Genomic DNA, 22,059 nt, shown 5'->3' on the forward strand with positions numbered 1-22,059 from the left:
CCTAGCTTGGACCTTCCACCTAGGGCAAGACTCACTGCTCTTGACCAAGGTAAGTAATTAAACTCATTTAACAAGACCGAGCTTAATCTTTGATTTGGATTGACATCCACCTCAGACACGGTTGAGGAGGAAGGTATCTGGGAATCTCCAAACGAATAAGAATTCTCTTCCGCCATTTAAAAAACTAGGGGAACAGAAAATATATTTATATCAGCTTAATTCCCACGCGTGCTCGATGAACTGCCCGGATCAAATCTTCTCGAGCTTCTCGGCTATGACCAAAGGGTTACTCCTGGCGATCTCCTTCCTCCCGAGGGTCTTGAAATCGAACGAGCACGCGTGCTTCTCGGGGTACCTGTGAACCCCGCAGAACGTGGTCCCGCACCTGCACTTGAACCCGGTCAACCCGACCCGTTTCCTGCAAACGGTGCCCCGGTTCGGCTGCGATACCACCACGGAGTTAGTTTGGATCTGGCAGTTGCAGAATGCCCATGTACGCCGAGGCTTTGAGCAGCGTCTCGAGTTCTAGCTCCTTTGCGCCGTCGACGGTCACCAAGGTCCCGCCTTTGCTCTGTTCCTGCTCTTGCTGCCGTTTGCTTTCGTTACCCTTTTGCGGATTCTGCTCTGTCTGATGTTCTTCGGAATCGGAGGCTGTCGTGTCGGAGCTGTCTTCGTCTTCGCCTCTCTTTCTCAGGTACGACCATCTGGTGAACCCTTTCGATTCCGACGAGGAAGACGACCAGTCGTTGACTACCGGCGTTGAATTTGTATTAGCTTCTTTCTTGAGCTTTGCTGTGATTCGCTGATGGGTTGAATTACGTTCTGATGGCAATTTTGTCCCATTTTTCTCCGGTTCTTCGCCGATCTTGTTAATTATTTCGGCGCGAATGCGAACGACATGGATAAGATGATGCAGAAGCAGGTTATTTTTCCTGCTCTGATACCATATGGAAATTTTCAGGTCGACGGGCCGAGGGCCCACTCCAACAACACCGATACTGTCCCCACTTAACCACCTGCACAATCCTCAGGTGTGGGGTTTTATCACAAAAGGCCTCGGTGTTAATTAGAGAGGGGTATTTCTATTTAAAGCACTCTTCTTTTCTCCCTCTGTCCGATGTGGGACTGGGGGTTCCAACAGCAAACCACAAAAAACTTTTAGGGTATGTCTGGGTGAGGGACTTTAAAGTTCTCAGAAATTCTCCGCAATCGTGCGCATGGGTTAAGAGGATGCGAAGTTCTTGATGCAAATAATCGCTGAAGTTTTTGCTTCCCATATCTGCTGCCAAACAAATTCGGTTACTGTCTTGCAAAATTCGCCCTCCACTGGGGGGTGATTGTACTTGGTTTAATGAACTCCTATCATTATTTGTGATCTTCTTGAGGAGTACCTCTCCATTCCTTGTACTATTTAGTTTGTCTGGCTTTTAAAATGAAATGAAAGATCGCCTTTTTCTTCAAAAAAAAAAAAAAAAAAAAAAAAAAAAAAAAAATCCCCCCATGTAGATACTATATTATCATTGTACTGTCTTTATTACTGTCAAATTCTTCTCCAAATTTATTGACAGTTACGTAAAATGAAGAAGAAATGGAAGTAGAAAGTTAGAAGGAATTAAAAAAATACACTACATGTATATTACAAAGATATATAAGAGGGATTATAAATGACTCATTCTAAGTAACCACAAACGTTTTACGGTTAAATCATGTGCCGGCTAAACTTCAAAGAAGCGTGATTTTTGTCATCAATGAGTTTGGGACAAGGACTTCTTGACTCGGAATTTGGAATTTCAATCCAGGCCATCGTCTACCTAATTAAGCATTCCTCCATACCAGGCCACCGCCCCAGAATCCCAGATGCTTGTACTGTAGATGACCCCTATTTTCGTTGCCAATATATATGAGAAGGGAGCCTTTGCACTATGATATTGGTGTGTTTGAGATGAAAATAAGAAAGGGTTTTACTGTGTATTTCTCTATGACATTACTATTTTCCTATAATGTTATTTGCGTTCCAAAGAAGTTATAATATACACCTTTTCTTAGTGAAAAATAAAAAACAAAAGTTAACCCTAACATTATATATATGTTACTACTCCTGCACTTTGCACTTAACATTACTAGTGCACATTTCTGTATATAAGGTAAAACCTCTTTATAGTGATACACTATATAGAAAGTACCTCCATCTAGCTAGTCATTTTAGTTCCAACTTGAGCCGGTTCTGTATAAGAATAAATTTCACATAATTTTTCCAAGTTCCGTCTTAAGAAACTTACCTCTACATAAGTACCTCCATCTAGCTAGTCATTTTAGTTCCAACTTGAGCCAGTTCTGTATAAGAATAAATTTCACATAATTTTTTTAAGTTCCGTCTTAAGAAACTTACCTCTACATAGTAATTATCATTAAGTCTATAAATATGAAATGTCACCAAAAAAAAAAAAAAAAAAAATTAAGATGAAATTAAATATTTTTTTAAGTTGTCCAGAACAATATTTTATTTATTAGAATCAATGTTATGTCTTTGAGCTTGCAGATACGTAATAACTCGTAACATGGCACGTTGTTGTTCCAGCCAAAATGTTTCTAACTTCTCAAGCATGTTTACAACTTCTAGAATGAAATTTTTGGCATTTAGGTGAACAACACTACATTATGTAGTTTTTTTATTTTATAAATACATATATACATACACCAGCTATTAGAGACTAGATGTCTCCCTTTTCCAAAGCTATATTTTGAAAAGGAGTAATGTTATTCATACCAAGTTTTTGTATCATATTTTCATACCATTTTAGGTGGCATTTAATGTGTCACATCCCGGCCTAGGGTGGATCACTTCCCGAGCCCGCTCCACCACCGTAGCACGATATTGTCCGCTTTGGGCCCGACCACGCCCTCACGGTTTTGTTTTTGGGAATTCACACAAGAACTTCCCGATGGGTCACCCATCCTGGGAATGCTCTCGCGCGCTACTTGCTTAACTTCGGAGTTCCTACGGAACCCGAAGCCAGTGAGCTTCCAAAAGGCCTCATGCTAGGTAGGGATGAGAATATACATATAAGGATCACTCCCCTGGGCGATGTGGGATGTCACATAATGTGAACAGCCACATCATTTGAATTAATCAGATTTTGAAAAATGAGTAATTCTCAACTACTAATGTAGTTATTTGTATTCAAACAACTTTCAATAAATGATGACTAAGTAAAAATAAATAAAAAATTAGCTGCACCTCTATTAACTAATAACCTCTTTATGGTCATAAGTAGATTTGGTCTCAACATATAACTATACAGAACTTTTATTGGGGTTTTTGAAATTTAATTCTTCGAGAAGATTAAAACTTAATAAAAACTTAGTGTTAGATTGAATATTAATTTTAGTCCCTTAATGTGTACTTAATTCAAATTTATATTATATTTTTATTTTTATATTTAATAGATAACTTATTTAATGTTATTACATTAAATTTTAAATTTATTATTATACACATTTTAATTCATTAATTTTATTTAACTTTCTCTAAATAGTGTACCTAAACGTCCATATCATAATATATTTTACTAAATTAGTGTACCAAAATGCTCGTACCTAAATATATTGTAGTTAATTAGTGACACATAAGCAAATATGTAAAAAAAAAAGTGTACCGAAAATTTCATACCTAACTATATGATACTAAACTAGTGTACCGAAATGTCGGTACCTAAACATATTATACTAACCCAGTGTACCGAAATGTTCGTACCTAAATATATTGTAATGAATTATTGGCAGATAAGAAAATATACAAAAACATAACTGTACCGAAAAATCTCTACAAAAATATTTTATTATATAAGATGCTTACCATAATGAGAATTAAAATTTATAATATTTTCATAAAATTTAAATTCATAAAATTATAAATAAAAAAAGAGACATTGAATACATAGGTTGGCATTAAATAGAGTCTAGGGACTAAAATTAATTTTCAATCTTGTACAGGACATTTTTCTAAACGTCATCTTATTTAAGGATTAAAATCTAGTTTTCTATAAAAATAAAATAGTAAGATAATGAAGTGAAATAGTTTTGTAGTATGATATGATAAAGTTGTAAATCATTTTGTTTTCGAATAATCAAATAACACATTAATAAAAACTAAAGTGCTTGATATTTTCTGGTTGATCAAATGACTTGTTATTTAAAACTACAGACAACAACTCCTTAATACACTGGGTTAATTAATCCGTAATCATCAACCGTAGCTCCGATGCAGTTACCTTAACCTAGACTCTGAAACGTCAAAACGCAGGCGACCCAGACAATGAAGCGTTAACCAAATTGAGTATACTGTTCCAGTAATTCCTGTTCTCTTCAAAGCCGCGACCGCCGCAGCTTCCGTCGTCGCCGCCATTTCGAGAGATCTCTCCGCCCAGCGACGCGTTCTGCTGATGATCCTCTGAGTCGTAAACCAAAACATCTGTGAAACCCTCCATGACCATACTTGAGAGCTCAGCTGGCACAACCACATTCTTCTCCTCATCAACATTCCCTGACCTAAAACCGTCCGCAAACCATGCAGCACTAGCATCCGTACAAGCAGAGGTAACATTATCATTGTTCTGCAACACCCCGGACTCGCATGGAAAACCATTGTTTATGTTTAGCATGGGGGGAGGATTAAACACGTTATTAACGTGCCTCAAGTTCAACTTGGACGTCGGAGATTCAAGGTCGTCCACGTCCGTCATAGAACCACCCGAAAACATCGAACTGTTAACGTTGTTTCTAATTGTTGAGTTTGTTGTCAACGAGCATCCCTCTTGCCATGCTTTGAGCACATCCAGGCACGGAAGCGCCGGCGGGGCGTTGCGGACGTGTAATACTTGGTGAGCAGGGTTGGGGGAGCTGCTGATCATGAGGTGGTGTTGGAAAGGGTTAGCGTTGGTTATGACAAGCTTGGATTCCTTGCCAAGTCTGGCCTCGGCTTCGAGCCTGGCACCCTCCCACTGCGCCATGTGGCTTATGTTGGCAGCGTCCTTGGCATGACCCTCGTGGTGCTTCAGCTTGTGAGTCATCGGGTCGATGCCCATCTTGGTTAGTCTCTTCTTGAGATGTGTGTTCCAGTAGTTTTTGATCTCGTTGTCTGTCCTCTTCGGCAAATGGCTTGCTATAGCTGACCACCTGAGATCAGTGAATTAATCATTGAGTACAAATCTAACAAAGTGCATACTAATTATCCTTTTTCATGGCTTAACATATAAAGGATTAACTAAATTAGTAATTAATGATGGAGAAGATGAGGAGAGTATTAGGACTGTGTGTGTTGTATTAATGGAGAAGATGGTAAAAGGAGAATATATATATTAGTACACACGTGTTAGAATTAGCAAGAATATACTGATATGAGTAATGTTATGAAAACTAAATAATGCGTCAACAATAGAAAATGAATACGTTTATCAACGTTTAAGTAATAATTCAATTGTTAACTTATATGTCATTTAGTTTATAAAATTTAGCCTTCTTAGTATTGCTCTAGTGATATTAACGATGAAAATAATAAAGAAGAATATTATTACTATATATATGTACGGACAAACACATGTGATATACATGGGTTGAACGATGTATAAAACTGGAGGGGAGAGAGAGAGAGAGAGAGAGAGAGAGAGAGAGAGAGAGAGAGAGTCGTGATCAGTTGATCACTGTACAAATTACAAATTATATTTAGATATTAAAGTTAAATTAATTTACCTATTTCCGACAAGAGCATGGAGCTGAATGATGGTCTGCGCTTCTTGCAAACTGAAATTTCCTCTTTTGATATCGGGCCTCAGGTAATTGGACCACCTTAGACGACAGCTCTTCCCACATCTTTGGAGCCCTATTTTTACATCACAAAACCACCTAAAATTAACATGGAAGTGCATGAAAAAAAAAAAAGCGTTTATCTCCGGCATGCTGGATGCATGTCTTATAATTAACCTTTTCGTTGACTATTTACCCTAAGACAAGCTGATTAAGTTTAGTGCGGAGGAATCACCTGCTTTTGCTGGCAAGGCTCGCCAGCTTCCATGGCCATGCTCTTCGATGCAAGTTAAGAGCTTTTGGTCTTCTTCTGGAGTCCACGGCCCCTTTTTCAAACCCACTTTTTCGCAGCATGGAGACCTCCCCATTTAGTTTGAAACCCTAGCTAGCTACGTTGCTCCAAGCCTTATAGCAAGGATATATAATCTCTCAAAGCTTAATTTGGCCTAGAATAATGTTGGAAAACCAGGAAGGGTGAGGCCAATGTATGCGCGCGCACACACATAAACGACGCATAAAGAATTAAATAGTAGGTGGATACACGTGGCGTCCATTTTATTTTTGCTGTGCTAATTTATGACTCAGCTTTTCAAATCCAACTAAATCGTACATTGTAGCAGTGAATCGATCGATGGTACATACTATTACTAATTACGGACGAGGATCCTCTTCGAATATTTTTCTGTGGGAATTTATAACGTTCGTAATATTTTTATTAATATTGTTAATTTGTTTTTAAACAATTTGATAACTAAACGATCTCAATTTTAATTGATTTTTTGCAGAAATGATCTATATATAGTAATTTATAATATGAACGATTTTAATTATAAAGACGAAGTTCTATAAATTGACAATGAACAATTTTAAGAAATTTTGAGTATGAGTTATTACTCATCTTTGAATAGTTAAATATTGTTCTTTTGTGAATGCATGTCTGGGAAATTGCCATACTTTCTGGACACTGATACTGTGAGAATTTTTAGCTCAAGGTTGTGGAGCCAGAGCTAATATGTAGTTGAGCTTTCACTCTTTATTTCAAATTTGAAATTTTAACAGGGTTTGGAGAGTTGGACTTTATTACCCAGCCAACTTTACCTTTGTTGGTAAATGCCTATATAGGAAGTCCTTAAGACCAACTTCAATGGTAGGCTAAAAGTCAAATTACCTCCCAAAATTTCCCCCCAAACCCACTCCAACCCAAGGGGAAATTTTGGGCTAAATGCTAAATGGTAAACCAATGCCAAATTCCCCCCAAAATTTAGCCCAGAAATCGGAGTGGACTCCACCCAATATTTATCAGAATTTAAATTTTTTTAGATTAAAATGTTCATAAAATTAATTTACGATAGTCTACATTTTTTTTTTAAATTAATCTAACAAAAAAAAAATAGCCTGAGTGCATTTTTTAATAATCTCGGGCTAAAAGTTTATGTTAGAACTGTTGGAGCAGAAAAACTGTTTCTAGGCTAAAAGCTAAATTTTTCGGGCTAAAAACCCCAACCACTGGAGATGATATAAGGAAGGAGATTTTTATTTTTGGGTTGTGATTTTCACACACCCTTAACTACTTTTCCAACACCTTTCCATATTTTTTAATACTTAATTGGTATTCTACTATTTAATCTTCCATATATACCCCTCCTTATTTAATCTTTCATTAATTACCATAAAAAAGTAGGAAAGGTATATATGGAAGATTAAATAGTAGGATACCAATTAAGTATTAAAAAATAGGGAGGGGTGTGGAAAAAGTAGTTAAGGGTGTGTGAAAATCACAACCCTTATTTTTTTCTAAAAATGGAGATTAGTAGTGGGGTCCACATAATATCGAATTTTTAACGATTCAAATCATCTATTTTTCAAGTTGCACCTCATAGATCATCCTTATAAAATATTAGCCAAATCGGAAATATTTGAGACATCTAATAATTGAATTTAAAAAAATTAACGAACACTTTGTTCTCTAAGAAACATTGACATTTCATTGTCATAATTAAATTGGCAAATAATTTCGGATTGAATTGAATTTTTGTAAGGATGATCCAGAAATCAATACTTACAAAATAGGCCGTTCGGATCGTTCAAGTTTGATGTGAAATTGGTCCCACACCCAATTCTCATTTTTTGAAAAAATGGGACCCGTTCCCTTAAAAGGCCTGCACACACACACACACACACAAATATATATATAGGGTAAAGCTATTCGCACACATTTTTTTTTACCTTGGACATATCTTGTTAATTTTTATCCATTAATGTTTTTAAATTCATTTGATCTGACTACCAAAAACCGAATGTTAAAATTTGTAAAAAAGTATACATGCATACACACACACACACACACACACTACAGATTTGTAAAAGAGAATATGCCGACAATTGTTTGTAAAATGTTGGGATTTGTAAAAGAGTATATGCTTCAGATTATAGACGGTTCGTAATACTTTTACCAATATTGTTCACTTGTTTTTAAACAGTTTGATGACTAAACGGTCTTAGTTTTAATTGATTTTTTGTATAGACGATCTTTATAGGGTGTTCTGATTATAAATACGAAGTTCTATAAATTGACAACGAACAATTTTGAGAAATTTTGAGTATGAATTCTTACTCATATTTGAGTAATCAAATATTGTTCTTTTGTGAATGCATGTCTGGGAAATTGCCATACTTTATGGACAGTGATACTGTGAGAATTTTTTAGCTCGAGGTTGTGGAGCTAGAGCTAATATGTAGTTGAGCTTTTACTCTTTATTTCAAATTTGAAATTTTAACAGGGTTTGGAGAGTTGGACTTTATTACCCAGCCAATTGTACCTATGTTTGTAAATGTCTATATAGGAAGTCTTTAAGGAAAGAGATTTTTATTTTTTTTCTAAAAATAAAAATTAGTAGTGGGGTTCACATGATATCGAATTTTTAACGATTCAAATCATCTATTTTTCAAGTTGCACCTTATAGCTTTTTCTTACAAAATATTAACCAAATAGAAAATATTTGAGACATCTATTAATTGAATTTAAAAAAATTGACAAACATTTTGTTCACTAAGAAACATTGAAATTTCATCGTGATAATTAAATTGGCAAATAATTTCAGATTGAATTGAATTTTTGCAATGATGATCCAGAAATCAATACTTATAAAATAGGCGGTTCAGATCATTGAAGTTCGATGTGGAGTAGGTCCCACAACCAATTCTTATTTTTTGAAAAAAATGGGACCCGTTCTCTTAAAGGGCCTGCACACACACACACACACACACACATATATAGAGGGTAATGCTATTCACACACCTTTTTTTACTTTAGACATATCTTTGTTAATTTTTATCCATTAATTTTTTTTTTTAATTCATTTGATCTGATTACCGAAAACTGAATGTTAAGATTTGTAAAAGAGTATACATGCGCTCGCGCGCGCGCACACACACTAACAAAGAGTATACATGCGTGCGCGCACACACATATATATACTCTTTTACATAAAATAAGCTGAAGCATATGCCGACAATTTTTTGTAAAAAGTTGGGATTTGTAAAACAGTATATGCTTCAGCTTATTTTATGTAAAATGCTAGCATTGCGGTAAATGCATAATCAATGTAGAACACACATTTGATCAGAGGTGAGAAATCGTCTAACCTAAACAAAATCTACATACTAATTATCAGTTAGCGGTAACCCCATGTGAACCTATGTGCCAATAAATTAAAAGGAAAATTAATGAAAAATGTTTGAAAACTTTGAGGGTCCGTTTGTTTGGCTTCACTAAACTTTCTTGGACTGGATTGAATTGTAATCCGATGTTTGTTTCACGCGGGGACTACGTTTAATGAGACTCGCCTCGACTTAGTCCAACTAACAGCTTCGCTACAGGGTCTTAGCGAGACCCCCCGAAATTAGGCGGACTGCTAAGACCACTATACTCCGCTTCACTCCTACCCACTTCGTCCTCCCATCTACCTTTTCCTCGCGTCTCACAACCCATTTCAAACCCAGATCCTGCAAAATCCGAAACAAAAAAGCAACAAAATTTCCCAAGGTTCCCTTTTCAGAACCAGATCCAACTCCCAAAATTCGAACCCAGATAACCCAAATAAGTTAGAAAATCAAAAAAAATTTTGCAGTGGGATGAGCTTGAAAATTTCACCCAGAAAACCCAAACCAGATCCAACCCTCGTCTTCTATACCTTCGAGCCAATCACACATGCACCTCACCTCCTTCAATCTCTTTCTCGCTATGTGTTTTGATTTTAAGATTTGCAACCGATTTTGTGAGAGGAAGTGAAGAGGCAAAAGGTGGAGAGGAATGAAGAGGCATAGAGAATTTGCTTTGGAAATAGGAGGCAGATTGTCTGTCTTCTTGTTTCGATGCCCTTCTCATCCCCTCTTATTTTGTGCGGTCACGGTTAAGCCACGTCAACATTTTATATTCCTATTGCTTTTTGTCTTATTATCTTTATAAAAAATATTGACGTGGCTTAACCATGACCGCACAAAATAGGAAGGGATGGAAAGGGCATCGAAATAGGAAGGCAGACAATCTGCCTCCTTGGAAATATCGGTCTGTTTTTCAAAAAATAAAGGTTGTTCTTCTAAAATAAAAGTAAAGGCAGCAAATGAAACATTAATTAGGTTTTTAAAAGTTAAATAACTACAAATAATATTTTAATATTTGTTGTTTTGTTGTTTTTAAACGCAAAAATAAATAAATAATAATAATAAATAATTAGTTTGTAGTTTAGTCCAATAGTGCACCAAACGCTTCACTAAGTTAGTCCGGCTTAGTCTAGTTTAAGCCAATCTAGCTTAGTCCTTGAAGCTTCTCCAGTCCGAGATAGTCTGGTACAACAAATGCATCCTGAGTGTTAACGATAAGGACAAAATAAATGATAAAGTGAATAGTATCATGATTGATTTTTTAGTGGAAAAATGTGGTTTTTCGTTAAAGTAAACTGTACCGAAATCTCTTCGTTAAAGTTCCCAAAATTAAAACCCCAATAATGTGCAAAATTAGCTAAATTGCTACTTTCTCATAATTAACCTACCATATTCCAAGCATTCGGGATTACGGATACTTATCATAAAGTTATGGCATATCTAGAAACTGTCATTAAAAGATAATTTATGATTGTATATAACATAAGAAATGAACAATTAGGATATGAGATTACTTTTAAAGCATATCTAGATGAATGATTAACATAGTATTAAATTACTAAATTAATCAGTGTTTGAGCGCTCACGTGTGTATATTTAAGCTTACGACGAAACTGCAATTCATTTACTTCCAAATGGACAAAATATCTTTGCAGGTGGCCCTAGCTCTACTAAAATGGTGAAGAGGAGTGTTGTCCTTACATCATAACGTGAGTTCGAATTTCGTTGGCTCCTTAATCTAACATATAATGTAACAAATTTATCGTTTTAATAAAAATCTCAAAATATTTAATCTAATTTTTTTTCTTATTTCTTATTAATTTAATAAAAAAATAAAGTAAATCCTGCTATTTTCTTCCATACCTGCCGGAATAGTTGTAAGGAGGATTCCGGAGACTCTCAATGACACATTTAGTGCCTTGGTTCCCAAAGTTCCCAGTCCAATGTCCATGCAGACCTGTTAGCCTTGAATGCACTTATTTCTATCTCACCAAAATATGAATGTGTCCAGAAAGCGACTATAGCCTATAGGTATGCACTTCGTACATAACGATTAATAATCATTAAAAACACTCTGCATGTGTGCAGGGAGAAAATTAACTCTTATATAAGAACCTCCAGGAAGTCAGTCCGAAATAGTACTTTATGCAATGGTGTTGAACATGAGGGGTGAAGGCTAGCTATGATTGGTTGAGTTGGTTATGATCGTTCTTTTAATTAGATCATGATTTAAATTTGAGTTTCTTTGCCGACAATCTCTCTTAATAGACGATCTGTAAAACAAAAAAATAAGCTAAAACCTCTTCTATAAATTCTTAAAGACACTTGTGATATTGCCCTAATCCTAATATGGAATGACCGCTCCGCCCCTAAACTTTTAACAAACACACAAGATGAGGGGTAAAGTAGTTAAAAAGTTTATGTTCAGGTAATAAAATTACCACCCTCAAGTTATAAAAAGGAATACTTTAGATGCGATCTTTAATCCTTAACATTCTTTGACTAAAACCTTAATGATATTCAAAGTTTGAGTAAAGTTCCTTGACTTTGAACACCTCATTATATTACAATTAATAATTATATTTTTATAGTTTTGACATTAATTGTTTGATATTTTATGAGATTTATAATCCTATAAATTTAAAATCCCTCATTATAATACTATTAGAAACGCTTACAATAAAAAAATTCAAACATTTTGACTGAATAAATGGATAAAAACTATGTAAAAATAAGAAATAATGAATGGCAAAAGAATGTATCCATAGTGTTAAAAGAAATTGGTACATTTTACAAAAAAAAAATTGGTACATTTCACATATAACAAAGTGGTACATTAATAAAGAAGAATGGGTACATTATAAATAAATTAGGGTACAGATAAAAAATTAAAAAGTTATGAGTACAAATGAATTTTTAAAAAATATAGGCACTAAAAAAAATTAATACATCGGTACAAAATAAAACTAAAAAGAAAATACTACAGATTTAAACAAATGTTGCAAATTAAAAGTGGGTACAAACTAAAAATATAAATATGTAATACAAAGTTTAGGCATAAAACATAAATATACCATATGTAATTTTTCTATCATTGATTAAATATACAATGTCATGTAACAGTATACATGTCACATCCCGGCCCGGGACGGATCACTTTCCGGGCTCGCTCCACCACCGTAGCACAATATTGTCCGCTTTGGGCTTACCATTCCCTCAAGGTTTTGTTTTTGGGAACTCACGAGCAACTTCCCAGTGGGTCACCCATCATGGTATTGCTCTAACCCCCTTCTCGCTTAACTTCGGAGTTCCTACGGAACCCGAAGCCAGCGAGCTCCCAGAAGGCCTCGTGCTAGGTAGAGTTGGGAATATACATTTAAGAATCACTCCCCTGGACGATGTGGGATGTCACAATCCACCCCCCTTAGGGGCCCGACGTCCTCGTCGGCACACACGCGGCTAGGGTTAGGCTCTGATACCAAATTGTCACATCCCGGCCCAGGGCGGATCACTTCCCGGGCCCGCTCCACCACCGTAGCACAATATTGTCCGCTTTGGGCTTACCATTCCCTCACGGTTTTGTTTTTGGGAACTCACGAGCAACTTCGCAGTGGGTCACCCATCATGGGATTGCTCTAACCCCCTTCTCGCTTAACTTCGGAGTTCCAACGGAACCCGAAGCCAGTGAGTTCCCAAAATGCCTCGTGCTAGGTAGAGATGAGAATATACATTGAAGGATCACTCCCCTGGGCGATGTGGGATGTCACAATAGCTCCCAAAAGGCCTCGTGCTAGGTAGAGATGAGAATATATATTTAAGGATCACTTCCCTGGGCGATGTAGGATGTCACAATACACATGGGTACAAACACAAATAAAACTTTATAAAATATGGGCACAAAAAGAAACTAATATATGAGTACAAATTAAAAATGAAAAAAAAATTGGTACAAATTAAAAATAGGTACAAACTAGAAAAAAAAATATAGGAAAACTAATGAAAATGACTTGAAAACTTTGAATTTTAATGATAAAGACAAAATAAAGGGTAAAATGAATAGTATTAGGATTAACTTTTTAGTATAAAAATATGGTTTTTCGTTAAAGTAAACAGTACCGCTGGCTTTTCATTAAAACTTCCTAAAAATATATGATAAAAAATTTAGCCATAAATATAAATATACTAATTGTAACATTTTTAACACTAAAGGAATATATTTAAAAATAAAAATATTTTATTATTCAAATAATTAATGATGTTATTAATATCCAAAGACCTTGATCAAAAATTGAAAATGAATAAGATTTTAATCAATACAGTAGTAAAAAGAAGGATGTAAACCTAATTTCTCTAGCTATGAATCAGCCGTTGAACTCGACCTCGTAGCAGTTTTCGAAGTCATGGCGGTTTTGAGTGGGTTGAAATGAGACGACGAGATTCTGAGGAGGATGAGAGGGATGGTTGTGGGTGCAATGGTGTTGGTCGACGTTAAGTGAGAGTGGAGAGATCTTAAAAGATGACAAATAAGAAGAATGAGAGAACCCAGAAACGTTTTGATGACAACACGAAGAACCCAGAAAAGTATGTTAATTTAATTTTAAATTTAAATTGATAAATAAGTTAAAGTTGTAATTTTTTTTATTTTTATTATTGTCAGTAAATGTGAGCTTTGCACTTTTTAAAATCATCGATCAATATAACAAATTGATTAACGGTCGCATGATATTGGTAATTCTCATGCTAAACCCAAAACACGAATTGCCAGAAGTATCAAATGGAAATGGAACGAAAAGTTGATGGGATAAAAAACCTCTGTTTTTTTTTTTTTTTTTTTTTTGTTGGTGTTGTTTTATTTGAGATGGATTCATCTTATCTTTTTCGTTTAGAACCGTCGACATTACTGCATGGCAGACAATTTATGATGATGCAACTGGAGCATGCAATAGTAAGTGGGATCAAGATCCTTTCCTGATCTAAGGATACATGTCCTCCTGACCAAGGAGTGTGGACCGTTGGATGAAAATCCAACGGCTACAAACAGGGGGGTCCCTTTAAAGTTATAATAATTATAACCGTTGGATTTTCATCCAACGGTCCACATTCCTTGGTCAGGATGATCCTCATCCTCAGATTAGGAGAGGATCCTGATCCTAGTAAGTGGTCGCTAGTTTTTTAACTTGTACGTACTCGGACGATAAAACCAAACTACAAAAGGCCCTCATAGAGGAGATCAACGATGAAAAACGGAGGACTATCAAACCATTCGCAGTGCCAATACTCAGGCTATAGCGGGCAAGACGATGAGGAACGGTGTTGGGTTGGCGACGAATTCAAATGATATGGTTGTCCACACATCTTTAATGATTGTAGGGAGCAACATTTCGTATCCTCCACGATATATTCAATAACTGTTTAACTGACGTGCAACTTATGTCTTGCATGTGCAATTTAATTCACGTACAACCATGGTCCTTAATGCCTATTTGAGGATGTCCTCTCCAATTTTTGGTACGTTTTTCTTTGACAAAAACAGGAGAAGCTACCATAAAATTTAATGGGTGAAAAGCAGACACTTGATGTAAATAGCTAGAATTGATTATTATTTGTCGCATGCATAGCGCTGACACATCATTTATGAACATATACCAAATGTAGGTACATGTTCCACCATATATAACACACTTTACATTTGTGGGACCATGCCACACGTCACATTTTGGACCAAGTGGACTTAGTTCCGTCTACCGCATGTACTAAAATATACAAAATGTTATTCATATCATGTTTTTGTACAACATTTCTATACAATTTTATATAGCATATAATGTGGATAGCCACATCATTTAAAAAATTTACAAAACCCGATGAAAAGAAGGAGAAAGACTTCTCGTATACCATAATCATCATTTAATTAATTAGTTTTTTTTAATTATTAGTTTATTAAATAATGAACTAAATTTAAAAATCTGATTAATTCAAATGATGTGACTATTCATATCAAATACCACCTAAAATGGTATGAAGATGTGATACAAAAATATAATATGAATACTATTACTCTACAAAGATTTACTTGTATGGAAATAAATTATACGGTTAGTGTCACGGTTGTGCTCAACTTACGTGTGAACAGACTTTAGAAAAGGAATCTCCATTTCTTTTAAAATGTGGGAGTTTTTTTGTGTGTGTTTTTGTTTTTTTTTGGGGGGGGGGGGGGGGGGGTTGTGGCGAGATGATAAACGAGGAATATTTCATCCCGGTGAGCGCTGCTTAGGAAGTAGTATATTGAAGAAGAAATTGACGTAGATGATAGAGGCAAAATTAAGCGCAGTTGGTGCTTTAGTTGTAGATTAGCAAAGCTGTTAACTATGATATTTTGTCGGTATCTATCTAACAATCAGGGGAGGGGGCGGGGGGTTGTCAAATCAATACAATTTGAACTGTTTATTTTTTTAAGTTGTATTTTAATAGGGATTTTTAGCACCTGTAAAAGTAGGGATAAGGACACTTAAAATACTTGCACAAGTACAAGATAATTGTAATATAGTTAGCTCTAGTACGGTCATTTTCCACAAGAATTGAATGAAAAATTTATGTCAAATCAAATCTTAATTAATTACTTAAAACATAATTTTTGAAAAAAAAATTGATTTTGTGATTTCAAATAATAAAAACGAATTTAATAGAAATAATTAAATAAATTGGTAAAATAACATAAACTAAAAGAAAACAGCTTTTAAAATTTAAATTTTGAAAGCACTACGATTCCGTCGTCATCTTAACAATCCTATGTCGTTCTTCCAATTACTTATGACTTACACATGCATATTTGAAGGTTAGGTTTTCTTAATATATGCCTACTTGGAACCCCAACATAGAGCATATATCAAACATGCAATATGTCTGTGATATTCAGATTAAATCTAAACATGCAAAACTCATTAAGTTTTGTGAAACCTTTTGAAAAGTCATGCAACCCTTAAGACATGGTATTTATTTTAAGTGAACTTGCATATATGAACCACAAGAAGCCTTCATCAATTTCAGGGACCGACCTCCAACCAAAATTGCATCAAATTACTTTTCTAAACATCCTAATGGTGATCAAGCATTAAGACAATTAGATAGCTTAAACCGGTGATTAATAATTCAAACTTGCATGCATAATATCATAAGCAAATTAAAAAGAAACTATATATTCTTACTAAGGCTCATGGCCTCGCCCTAGCAAAAAAGAATTAGTTATGAACAATCATAAAACAAAAGGAATTTTATTGAAAAATAGAAAAATGATAGAAAACACCTTGAAATATAAATCCTCAAAGCCTAGCAATGTTCTCCAAAATTTATGCGCTCTTCTCTTCTCTCCCCAAAAACCCTAATAGTTAAAAAGTCTTATTTATACAACTACACAATTAAAATACTTACAAGAAAAGGTCTTCTAAAAACTAGGAAACAAAATAAGTTAAGAGAAACTAGGAAACATAATCCTAATCATATACGGGAAATCTGCCCAGCCACAAATTAGCCATGTTTCTGAATCTTTAGGGCTTCAAAACAGGCCCAAAACGGCATGAATTAAAGCTTGAGATGTGCCGAACATAATTGCAGAAGGCTTTGAACCCACAAGACATCATCTTGGACCTTAAAAAGCCCAAATAAGCCCCAAATGTCACTTTGACAGCATTGGGCGATGCTCATTTATTTCATTACCATAAATAAACCGCATAGTACAAAATCTAAAACTTTGACAAAATCTAAAACTTTGACTTGAATAAGTTGAGAGACACACGAATATCCTCTAATTGAAATCACTCCAAAATTCATCCCGTTGGCCAATTTTTGCTGAAGAGGAAGTCGAATGTCCTACATTAGAAATATAATTCAAAGTATCAAAATTCTTATAAAATAACTAATAAATTAATAATAAGATTAGGGTAATATACATAATATAATATCTAGTCATCACACCTCATATATCATTCTTGCCAAATATTAGTCAAATCGGAAATATTTAAGGTATCTAATTGAATTCAAAGAAGTTGACGAAAACTATGTTTTAAGAAACATTGAAATTTTATCATAATAATTTAATGGGCAAATGAATTCAAATTGAATTGATTTTTTTTCAAGGATGATCTATGAATCGAGACTTACAAAATAGACAGTTCAGACTGTTGAAGTTCGTTGTGGAGTGGGTCTCACACACTTAAACTCCGTTCTTTGAAAAAAGAAAAAAGAAAAAAAAAAGAAAAAGAAAAAAGAGCTATTTGCTAAAGAACTTGTATATATGAATACTCTACGTATGTATGATGCATCTTTCCAACGGCAAGTTCTTTTTATTGGTTAAGGGATGAGCTTGGAGGACATTACAATGAAATTTTTTAAGTTATAGGAAATGATTTCCGTTTACTCTCTCTATTCTTTTGCACACGTGCGGGAAGAAAAAGAGTGATGAGTAACGTCACAATAGTTGTGGTGAGCAGGTGAGCAAAGTAATGAACGGTGGTTCTATTTCTCATTACATGTTTACTTTGGCAGTCGGCAATGACAACGTTTAATGATGGTTGGTTGCTTTTGCTTCTTCATCTATGATCTTTCTAACCTTTCAGTTGATTTAGTTTGAAGAATCAATGGGAAGCACTGTTGATTATATTTATGGGATGATAATAACTTGGAATCAGAATGTAATAAATGGGAATGATACTAGGGTATAAGATAAACTACCCTTCTGTGACAAAAGAAAAATGAAATAAACCACCCCTTCCTAAATGACACATGATTGTTTAGGTGCCGATTACAAGTTTTTAATCTGTGTTGCTTATTTTTCTGGTTCCTTAGGTGTTACTAAGTACACACATGAATCAAGGTGATGAACTATATGATACGTGGCTGTTTAGGTATGTGATAATCATACCCCATAATTATCTTATACCTAATTGTTCACGTATGAGATATATAACCGATTTTAACGTAAGGCCAAATTCTATTTTGATTCCTTACGTGACAATAAAGGCGAAATTTTGTATGGAGAGAAATGATACTTATACTTCGCATACGAATTCGAATCAATTTCAGAAAAAAAAAGTGTTTAGAAAAAGAGAATCCTGCAATTTGTCGAAACTTCTCATACTAGACCCATAACACGAATTGCCTAGGACCGAGGAGGAAAGAACCCTTTCCACAGTGCTCTTCAACCTTCAACTTTGACGGTCTTCACCAGACAATCGTACGAATTGTTATGCATAATCTTCCCTTCCTTGCTCCGCCACTGATTCATCATTCTCGTCTTTTACCACATCGGCTGGACAACTCAAAGAAGTTGCCAAAAGGCCCTTACGTCATCGACGCCAAAGTATGGGCGGATATGTTGTCCTCAGAAACCCCATTTTCGAACACAAAACGTTCTGCCTGATCATAACAAGCAAATTCTCCCATGTTCACCAAGAATGCTCTTTGGACATTAGGGAAAACCGCTTTTCAAAGTCCCCCAACGCCTTCTACTCGTACGATCTTGTTCAAAACATCGAAACACCCCGAATACCTAGTCTGCTTGCATCCTTACCTTAACAAGATCTGCAGGGCTTGCCACCAACTGCACTACTAGCAGTAAACAGAAGTATATACCATTACTTCCGAAGCGTTTACAGAATTTAAAACGAAATAAAATCAATTAGCCTACTAAATTACTTCAAACTGTCTACCTTAATGTACGTATTGTGTAATCATTCTATAGATACATTTTGGAGAGAGCAGCATGCAGAAATGCGAAATTATGCCGAATGATCTGATTGATTCTGAGAGGAATAACAGCAATATTAAAGCAACCAAAGCTCAGCCATCTCAAACAGGTTTCTTTAAATTTTATGTTTCACCCAGGGGTGATGGTTTTGGGATTTTTCTTTGCAGCATTAACAGAAGACTAGTTATTTTATTTGATTCCACTAAATTCGGGCGGATTTCTTAGGAACTGAACTGGGAGATAAAGGGGTTTCCATGGACAATTTTGATGCTACAAGCATCTCTTCAAATTTCTGGCCTCAAATCCATTTAATGAATTGTTTCCTTGGTACTATCATTTATTTGAAATTTTTGATAGAGGGATTGAAATATCTTTATAGGGTAAATAGCCAAAATGGTCCCTAAGATTTACATAATACATCACTTTGGTCTTGAGATTGTCCACTATCCATCATTTTGGTCATTCCGTTAAAAACTCCGTTAAGTGTCCTGGAGCTGTTGCCGGAAGTTTGGACAATTTTTAAAATTTCGTAACTTAATCATTTCTTAACCAAATTCGACCCATAATATATCAAAATGAAAATAGGAAAGTGTACAAAAAGATTATACTTATTTGGAAGCTCAATGGTTGCCGGAGATAGCCAAAAAATAGCCTGAAATGTGATTGGTCCGTGGAAAAACTGGAAAACTCGCCGGAAACTAGGCAAACTTAAAACATTCATAACTTCTTCAATACTCAACGAAATCAAGTGATTAAAAAATGAAAAGCATACTTCTCGACGAGACAAAGAGAATGGTACCTTTTTCGATGGCTACCTCGCTGTGGTATGGCTGGAAAACGGCTTGAAATTGGCTAACTCGAGACCAATATAGCTAATTTTGAGTCATTTTCCGGCCAAACCACTAATATTTAGCTATCAATAAAGGTACCATTCTCTTCATCTCATTGAGAAGTATGATTTTTGTTTTCGAATCACTCGATTTTGTTGAGTATTGAAGAAGTTATGAACATTTAAAGTTTACCCAGTTTCCGGCGAGTTTTCCATTTTTCCCAGTCACTTTTCAGTCTATTTTCCAGCCATCACTGGCAACCATTGGGATTCCAAATAAGTATAATCTTGTTGTACACTTTACTATCTTCATTTTGATATATTATGAGTTGAATTTGGTTAAGAAACGATTGAGTTACAAAGCTTTGAAAATTGCACAAACTTCCGACCAAGGGTTCAGGGACACTTAGCGGAAGAACCAAAATGATGGATAGTGGACAATCTCAGAGACCATTTCTATTGATTTTCAATCTCAGAGATCAAAGTGATTTTAAATTTCGGGATGAGTCCCTCAATGTATCTGGGCCTGTTGACAAACTACTATCTGATTATGCAAAGAGGTTTAATGAAATCAAGACACCTCGTAAACTACTATGGAAGAAAAGTCTTGGTACTGTCAAGGTACGGTGATTGCACAATGTCATTTCATGCCCTTTCCTATTAGGAGTTTTTTGACCTGCTTACTGTTTCTTTATTTTCTGGATCACTGAATCGACGTTAACAACATGCATGGTGGTTGGTGTTGTTTTAGTTGGAGTTGCAATTTGACGAAGAGCAGTGCAATTCATGGTTGCTCCCGTACAAGCAGCAATTATAATGCATTCGTTACCTACTTTTTGCTATATTTATATTTTCTACTTTCAGCTGGACTTCTAAGGATCTTGCAGCTGCAATTTGGGTTCCAGTAGACGTGCTTAATCGCAGGGTAAATTTCTGGATAAGCAAGGTATGCTTGATAAACTCATGCTTTCATGTTTCATAATTTACTTCTCGTCATTCAATACAAAAATAGATAGAGTGAGAGTATTTGAAACTCTGGATGCCGCACCAGTGGTTTGTTTAGATGGATTCGTACCTGTTACCGATTGAAGTTTTGAGATTTGGAAGTCAAGAGGAAAGCTCATACACTTGTCTCTTTTTTCCTACTGAAGGGAAATCTTGCAAAATCGCTTGGAGCAGAGCAGATTCTGAAGACCACGTGTTTACAAGAATGGAAGGCATGGTTGACACTGGTAAAAGGGGTGATAACAATGGGAGCATTGTGGATCTTGTAGCTGGTGATGAGGAGGGAGAGAGCTCTGTAGCTTCCGTAGAGGATCAACTGCGCAAGGGAATGACTGTGTATGAGGTATGATGTGTTCGAGATTGCTAATCTCGCTTCCCCGAATGTGTTTTCATCTGTAATATTAGGGCCTTGTTAAAATATTTCTGACGAAAAACTAAAGGAAAGTTGATAAAATATGTTTGAAAACTTTGAGTTTTAAGCGAACAGTACCAGGATTGACTTTTTAGTGTAAAAATATGTTTTTTGTTAAAATGAACAGTATCGAGATCTTTTCGTTAAAGTAAGAGCGCGAAATTGTCGCTTATGATACTATCTTCTAAAATAGTGCTGGATAATTTGTTTCTGCAAAGCTGTTTCTAATTTATCTCCATACACATTCCTGCAGATGTTCTGCATAGCGGATCCACCTTACGACAAGACTCTCCTGCAGCTACAGAGTTTCTTACCGGGTCTAGTCTCCGACGAGTAGTTAGAACTAAGAGATGGAATGCATTTCATGTAAAAGCAATTACTAAACAGAATTGCAATGTATTCTTTAGCATCCTTATCATTTTAGTAAATCTATACAGAAAGATAATTCTTCACGCGGTTTCTCCTGTACCTTTCCTCCCTCTGCCTTCAGAAAAAAATGAAACACTCCTAGCCGCCGCTCCTTGCTCCGGTTTGGGGACGGCGGCAATCCGACCCCAAGCCGAGTATTTTGTGCATGCGCGGAAGGATATGTGGTTTAGTCGTTCG

The 22,059-nt window shown here is 35.5% G+C and overlaps 3 protein-coding genes across 3 annotated transcripts; 1 reads left to right on the forward strand and 2 right to left on the reverse strand.

Moving 5' to 3' along the window:
* Window positions 1-4,292: 4,292 nt before the first annotated feature.
* On the reverse strand, window positions 4,293-6,193 carry LOC103947194 (transcription factor MYB106-like). Its single transcript, XM_009358046.2, has 3 exons — window positions 6,038-6,193; window positions 5,749-5,878; window positions 4,293-5,175 (listed from the first exon to the last, which is right to left on the reverse strand). Exons 1-3 carry the CDS (start codon window positions 6,168-6,170, stop codon window positions 4,293-4,295), a joined length of 1,146 nt encoding a protein of 381 aa, XP_009356321.2. The 5' UTR covers window positions 6,171-6,193.
* Window positions 6,194-9,685: 3,492 nt separating this feature from the next.
* LOC108867228 (mitochondrial uncoupling protein 3) lies at window positions 9,686-20,252 on the reverse strand. The gene is given in 8 exon segments (XM_048571673.1): window positions 9,686-9,807; window positions 18,516-18,631; window positions 18,633-18,757; window positions 18,759-18,806; window positions 18,808-19,012; window positions 19,014-19,097; window positions 19,206-19,262; window positions 20,230-20,252. Coding segments are annotated over 8 exon segments (780 nt in total).
* Window positions 20,253-20,550: 298 nt separating this feature from the next.
* Window positions 20,551-21,790, forward strand: LOC125471354 (anaphase-promoting complex subunit 2-like). The gene is made up of 4 exons (XM_048571674.1): window positions 20,551-20,657; window positions 20,901-21,001; window positions 21,218-21,384; window positions 21,647-21,790. Exons 1-4 carry the CDS (start codon window positions 20,551-20,553, stop codon window positions 21,788-21,790), a joined length of 519 nt encoding a protein of 172 aa, XP_048427631.1.
* The last annotated feature ends 269 nt before the right edge of the window (window positions 21,791-22,059 follow it).

This window comes from the organism of the source record quoted next, unplaced genomic scaffold (assembly GCF_019419815.1).
Source record: "Pyrus x bretschneideri cultivar Hongxiangsu unplaced genomic scaffold, Pyrus_bretschneideri_v1 Contig6, whole genome shotgun sequence".
Classification (NCBI taxonomy): Eukaryota; Viridiplantae; Streptophyta; class Magnoliopsida; order Rosales; family Rosaceae; genus Pyrus; species Pyrus x bretschneideri.